The sequence below is a fragment of the Leiobunum rupestre genome, chromosome 1 (genome assembly GCF_980474605.1).
Source record: "Leiobunum rupestre chromosome 1, qqLeiRupe1.1.hap1, whole genome shotgun sequence".
NCBI lineage: Eukaryota > Metazoa > Arthropoda > Arachnida > Opiliones > Sclerosomatidae > Leiobunum > Leiobunum rupestre.
In genome coordinates this window covers 52,399,276-52,405,570 of record NC_143384.1, presented here as the reverse complement: position 1 = coordinate 52,405,570, position 6,295 = coordinate 52,399,276, and the positions used below count along the sequence as shown (strand labels likewise).

Below are 6,295 nucleotides of genomic sequence, written 5' to 3'. Positions count from 1 at the left end.
CCTCAGTTCTGCGCAACGCTTTTTGGCGTTTCGCGCATCCCGAGCCCATGTAAACAACCTCTGACGTCATACCCCTGATCATGGATTTAGAAAGTACATTCATGGAGCTTCTATACATGGAGAAGAAACTAGCGGTCCCCCCTCTAGACAAAGATGTACCTCAGTTCTGCGCAACGCTTTCTGGCCTCCCGCGCATCCCGAGCCCATGTAAACAATCTCTGACGTCATACCCCTAATCATGGATGTAGAAAGTACATCCATGCCTCAATTGCCATGTGCGTTCCAAGGCTTAGGTTTATTTTTATTACCATCCTAGTCAAAAGTCTGTGATAATTTAAATGTACCTGATATAATGGATGAAATAGGTAATAATATATAACGTCAAATTTATCCAATCTACCACAACGTTCAATCCACTTGAGGCCTTTCTCTTGTTTTCCCAATTTTTTGCTTAGTTTCGGAAATGGTATAAACTTGATATCGTTGTTCTTGATGTACCGGGAATCGCTCCTACAACTACCATACACGCATTTTTTATTTTTCCCTTTCCTAACATTAGTATCCATTTTTGTTTTAAAATTTACTATTTTTAGACTAAAACCTTTAGTAGTTTTGTAACGAAAAAACAACGATACGAACCGAGGGTTAGTTTTAAAACACAGCCATCTTTGTTGTTTATGTGGGCTCGGCTTTTCTACAGAAAAACTGGGGATGGATGAAAATGTAGGCCCCCTTTTTGAGGACAAATTCTGTCTAAGGTTTCTCAATACTGTTCATAGCTAGAAGAGGGGGGCAGTTTTTTCTCCATGTATAGAAGCTCCATGATGGCAGGCAGCGGACAATATTGGAATCCTCGGAGGGCGACCGAAATACCAGAGGTTATATTCCCTTTAACCTAGCAGCAACAAACACAGCACCCCACACAAGGAGAACGCCACCCGCCAAAAGTCGTGCATTTTCTTGTGTACATTTTTCATTGGTTAGACGCTTTAGCACCTGCTGCCGTTGGGAGGGCAAAATTTTGAAATTGTCTTCCCCCTTACCACAACACTGCGTTAGCGTGTTTAAAGGCCAGCTACGTTCTCCTTGCGGTTGTTGCTCCTAGGTTTCAGCATGCTCAAGCCTGCGCTCTACTTATGACTAGGTCATACTGATAGATATTGTACGTGTTTTTGACGGGGAAACATTGGTGTTTGAATTAAAAAAAAAACTATTAAAATGGTGTACCTCTTCACTTTTTCGCGGTGTTAATTTTTTAAATTTTATTAAACTTCAGTTTACAATGCTCAATTATATTGGGTCAGGAATTTATATACCGGTGCGATCAGACAGCCTACAGGCCATTGATATATTTATTCGACAATGGTAAGTGGCGGCCGCCAGTGGCCAAAGGAGGAATCTTTAAATAAAAATGCAACAACCAAAAGTTATAATTTTAAACTTTAAGTAATAAAATGTGATTACAAACTAAGTTTAATAATGGTTTTCACAAACATCAGTCAAGGATTTCCTAATGTTAAATATCTGTAGAACTCTAATCCAATGAAACAAGTCTGGAGATCGTATCATTGATACGACAACGTGAAAGTGGTTTTATGAATTTGAGCCGCCATTTTCCAAGATGTCAGCGGTAGCATAGGCATGACATTGTGAAATAACTTATTACGTGAAAGAATAGCCTAAAATATTGGTCACCAAAAATCGAAACATTGCGAGAGGAAAGGGAACTGCTTAAATATAAATCAAACCATGTTCCACCAACTACAACCAGGAATTTTCAGTTTTTTTTTAAAGATTTATGTAAGTGGTATGAAACATTTTTAACAATTATTTAATTAAGTATTTCTGAGTTTAGTAATAGCTTAATTTGATGTTTACTCCAAACAGAACAGCTTCGCCGAAAATCGTTTAATCTACGCCTTTACGACGGAGGCTACTGGCCATAAAGAACACAAAAAAATCTTTCCTTTTGGATAAATTTGCGATTGAAAGTGTTAGCATATCCTTAAAATGTAAATCTTACATTTTTTACAATTTGAATACTTCAAATGGAACGACTTCGAAAAGCAATAATTATTTCGACGAAGCAGAACGTAACATAATTAACAAAGCTACGATTGTATTTTTCCTTACATGTATTTGCGTTCCGTATTCGGTTTGAGGGGACTTTTGAGCACAACCACTCAAGCATCTCAATAATTTGGCCTTCATTGTTCTAGGGAAAATGTTTCAGAACATCCGAAGCAGAGAGTTGAACATCTCAGCAGAGAGTTGAACACGACATTGCTAATTTCACAGTACCGCTTAAAATAGAAGATGTTGGTTCAAAAGGTTTAGTGATTATTGTCACAGAAAATATCGATTTTGGAAAGAGAATTATGTTTGTTAAAGCTGTTGCATTTATTTACAATTCAAATATACTCATGATCCTGAAATTGACTCGATAAAGAAGATTGAAGAAAAACTTAAAGGAAATCCGTAATTTTTACAAGATTTCACAGAGCTCGAATTGTGCCCAAAATCGCGCCCAATGGAAAGATAATGGAGCGTCAATTAGCGCTTCTATAGAATCAAAGCTATAGCTCGGGAATTCAGCAACTCATATTCTCTTTTGGGTGGAGGTAATATCTGTGGGCTGTGGATGCTTGTTACGATACCAATTGTTACTTGGAGGTGCATGATGACGTATCCCAGGTAGCAAAAACACGTGTTTACAACGAGTTTAAAAGACGAACAATTAACGTAGACAGTTAACGTGTTTGGCACGTAAACTTTGGCCGCGTGCATTACGTTTCCACACACATCCTGACCACGTTTCTTTCACGTGTTTGAAAACAAAGAAAACACGTGTTCAACTACAAAATAGTAACGTCTCTAACCACGTTTCTTTTACCTAGGTATAAACAATAAATGCCCGTTAATTCCACCCCTATTACACGTGATACAAAACCAAATATACACGTGATACACCACCAAATATACACGTGTATAAATACCAATATAGCACGTATCCGAACATCATTCCTACACTTACCAAACCCCCAAAAATTACGTGTATTCGAAACTACTTTGATAAAATAGGAGCAATTAAACAACTAAATCTCAATTCGTTTGGAAAATTTTATTCGGTTTTAACAAATTTGTATTGAAATTAAACATACAAATTATATTTATGTGATTAGTTGCTCATTTAAATGTTGCTAGTTGAATTATCTTTGTTATGGTCAACCGTACTGCTTTCTTTATTGGTTTTTCCTTTGGCCTTTCCTTTTTTGGTTATTCGTGTATAAGCATGTTTTAACCATTCTTTTATTATTTCTTCAATTTCCGATTCCTGTGCTTTCCTGAAGCAGTTGTTTACTCTTACAGCACCTTAAATATGTTATGTTTTAATGAATGGTTTTTAAAATTCAAATGAGTGTAAGCACTTGCTTATAATCATATCTTTCGTCATTAAGGACTTAAACGACATCTTTCCGTGTCCTGCCCAATTGTAATTTTGGGCTAATTTGTCACTCAATATGGTTGATAAAATTCTCCTTGTGCCATCTCCTAAGTTTTTTCCGCCTAACCCTCCTAGAAATGAAATCTACAAAAACAATAATTTTATATACATTTGCTTTACTTGAAAAGTTCAATTAAAGGTACTAACCAATATAATTTGGTTTTTCTTATCCATAAGAAACTCTTCCAAGTTATCCATGGAAGACTGACAATCTACAGGTAAATTAAGATTATCAACGTCCAGCTTAGAATGTTTTGGATCATTTTCAACTACAAGCTTATTGAGCATTCTTGCATTTGCCATAGTTTGAGTTTTAATTTCTTGAACTTCTCGCATAAGTTTTTCTTGGAAGGATTGTATGCTTCGAACGATATCAAGAAGACTTGGTTCACCTGAAATATTTTTTTTCATTTTAATTTGGTTATATAATGCGATAAACATGATAGAGCTTTTACTTACAGTTGATTGTAGATTTATATCCACTAAAACTGGCCGTCGTCACGTTACGGGACTCTTTTGGAGATGGGAAAATTGTTGATTGTTGAGTGCAATTCATTTCAACTGAACTATTAGCGGGGCAAACATCGTCTCCATTTAGATGATTCTTTGAAACAGCTATCTTTGATGGCGTGCCTTTTGACTGTTTGCCAATGACCTTATGACCATTGAGATTACTACTATTTTCAGCCTGAAGATTTAAATCTGTAACTGATTGATTTATAGTCGATTCAAACTCCACTGAAATAAGAAATAGCAAAATTAAATTTCAATTGATATATTTAAAAAAAATTGTGTACACACTTGAGGCAGAAAGAGGTAATGTTGAGTTGTTATTGCTAGATGGAAAACTTCCGATGCTTGGCAGATGTAAATCTTTCAATTGCTGTCGTTGATTTGCTAATGTATTGTAAAAGCAAATAAAAATACAATTAACTATATACTATAAATAAATTAAAAAAAATTGTACCTTCATCATCACTGCTAACATTGAAAAAATTGCTTTTTTCTTTAGAAATTGAGTGAATAGCTCCACTCTTCCTTTTCCTTTTATTTGAGATACCAATATTCGTTTCAGAATCTCCACAGTCCGTAGCTACATCAGAAATTGTCTCGCTTTGTTGGGCTTTTTTCTCGGCAGTTTTATAATCATCTAGTATAAAACATTAAAAAATTATTTTATTTTAATTCCAATTCGAAAACATATTGATATATCATACCGGTTGAATAAAAAACTCTGCTAACGCCAAACTTGTTCCACTTATCAGTCGGGCTTTCAGAATTGAGAATAGCTTTCACTTGTCTATCTGCAGAGCGATATGGAGGCCAGAAACACTTTTTTCGACTTGCATCAAGCCATTTTTTGTTGATAATACCGCATTCGATATCACCACTGGACGTTTTTTCAACAAACTCCACAACCATAAACATTTTCTAAATAACCAGTCCTAAAAATAGTAAAAGCAATTAGGTAAAACTTCAAAATTTACAACTTTCAAATTAATTAGCAACAGCAAAATCTTAGAAATTATCAAAGACAAGAAAGCATAGCAAGCAAAATTCCAAATTAAAGGGAAGTTAAATCTTTAGTTATCAGATATCGTGAATTACTCAAATAAAAAATTCCGTTTAATTATTATCACATTAGCAGTAGCAAGTGATTTACTAACCTCCACTCTTAGTTAATATGAAGTAGTGGAACTGCAATCCCTGAAGTTATGGTGTCAGTCATAAAGTAACATTTTTTAAATATTTGTGAAGCAGGCCATGATTTTAGCGATGATAGATTCGACACTTTTTTTATTCCCAATTTTGAAGAAGAAAACGGATATTTGTATGCATCTGTGGTGGTTTTATAGTATTTTCCAATTATATATATAATTGTATTTTTCTTAATAATGTTGTGTATCTCTAGTATCTTTCCATCTTGGAAACTACAACAGTTATCTCCAATATGACTTGTGAAAGTGAAACCCTTAAATATTAGTTTCTTAAATTGGGCTCCTTCACAGTTTGGTAATTGTGGTCCATTATTGTGTTCATATTTTACTACCATATTATTTATATTAGTATTTAGTTCAGCAGTTGAATCTATTTTGTTTATTTCAGTTAGTCGATTAACAACTTGTTGCAGAGGTTTAGTGGGGCTACGGACAAGTTTTTTCAGTTGTCCAAGATACGATTCAAAAGCAAAAGCTGAAAAGTTTTCTAAACTTCCATAAATTCGTGCATGTCCAGCCAAATGAATTAGGTTATGGATATTATAAACATATATTCCTTTACCATATATGTTTTTTGCATAAGAGACAAATGATCGGAGAAGTTCCTCTGAGTAGTTTATTTGCTCTGTTTCTGGATTATGTCCACAGAGTATGTAAATTGCCGTGTGCAATAACTGAAAATGGTCCACTAGGTTATCTGGTAATATGCCTCAAAATATAAAAAATCCTGTGTACAATATGAACTGTCTAAACTCCGTGGCTTTCCATCGATCAATTTCTGATAAACTTCGAGGTTTCCGTGAAAATTCAACAGGAGTATGCTTAGAGACTTTTAAAAGCTTGGCTGACAGTTGTTCAATAATAATTGACTTCTGTTTCACTTTTGATTTCGGTTTCATTAAGCTGACTAATATCCGACGAGTGCATCCCAAACAGACTAAATGCATATAATCAATTGGAAAAGCTGCTATCATGTCAATTGGTAACTGTAATAAGGGAGATCTGCCTTCCGGACTATGATGTTGTATTTGAGATTGGTTTCTAAATCGTTCATCTGTTCTTAAAACAGCGT

General features: G+C 34.8%; 1 protein-coding gene across 1 annotated transcript; it reads right to left on the bottom strand.

Moving 5' to 3' along the window:
• Nucleotides 1-3,114: 3,114 nt before the first annotated feature.
• Nucleotides 3,115-5,922, bottom strand: LOC149963220 (uncharacterized). The gene is made up of 8 exons (XM_090170514.1): nucleotides 5,173-5,922; nucleotides 4,723-4,950; nucleotides 4,473-4,655; nucleotides 4,307-4,402; nucleotides 3,965-4,243; nucleotides 3,653-3,897; nucleotides 3,433-3,589; nucleotides 3,115-3,372 (listed from the first exon to the last, which is right to left on the bottom strand). Exons 2-8 carry the CDS (start codon nucleotides 4,931-4,933, stop codon nucleotides 3,191-3,193), a joined length of 1,353 nt encoding a protein of 450 aa, XP_090026640.1. The 5' UTR covers nucleotides 4,934-4,950; nucleotides 5,173-5,922; the 3' UTR covers nucleotides 3,115-3,190.
• Nucleotides 5,923-6,295: the final 373 nt, after the last annotated feature.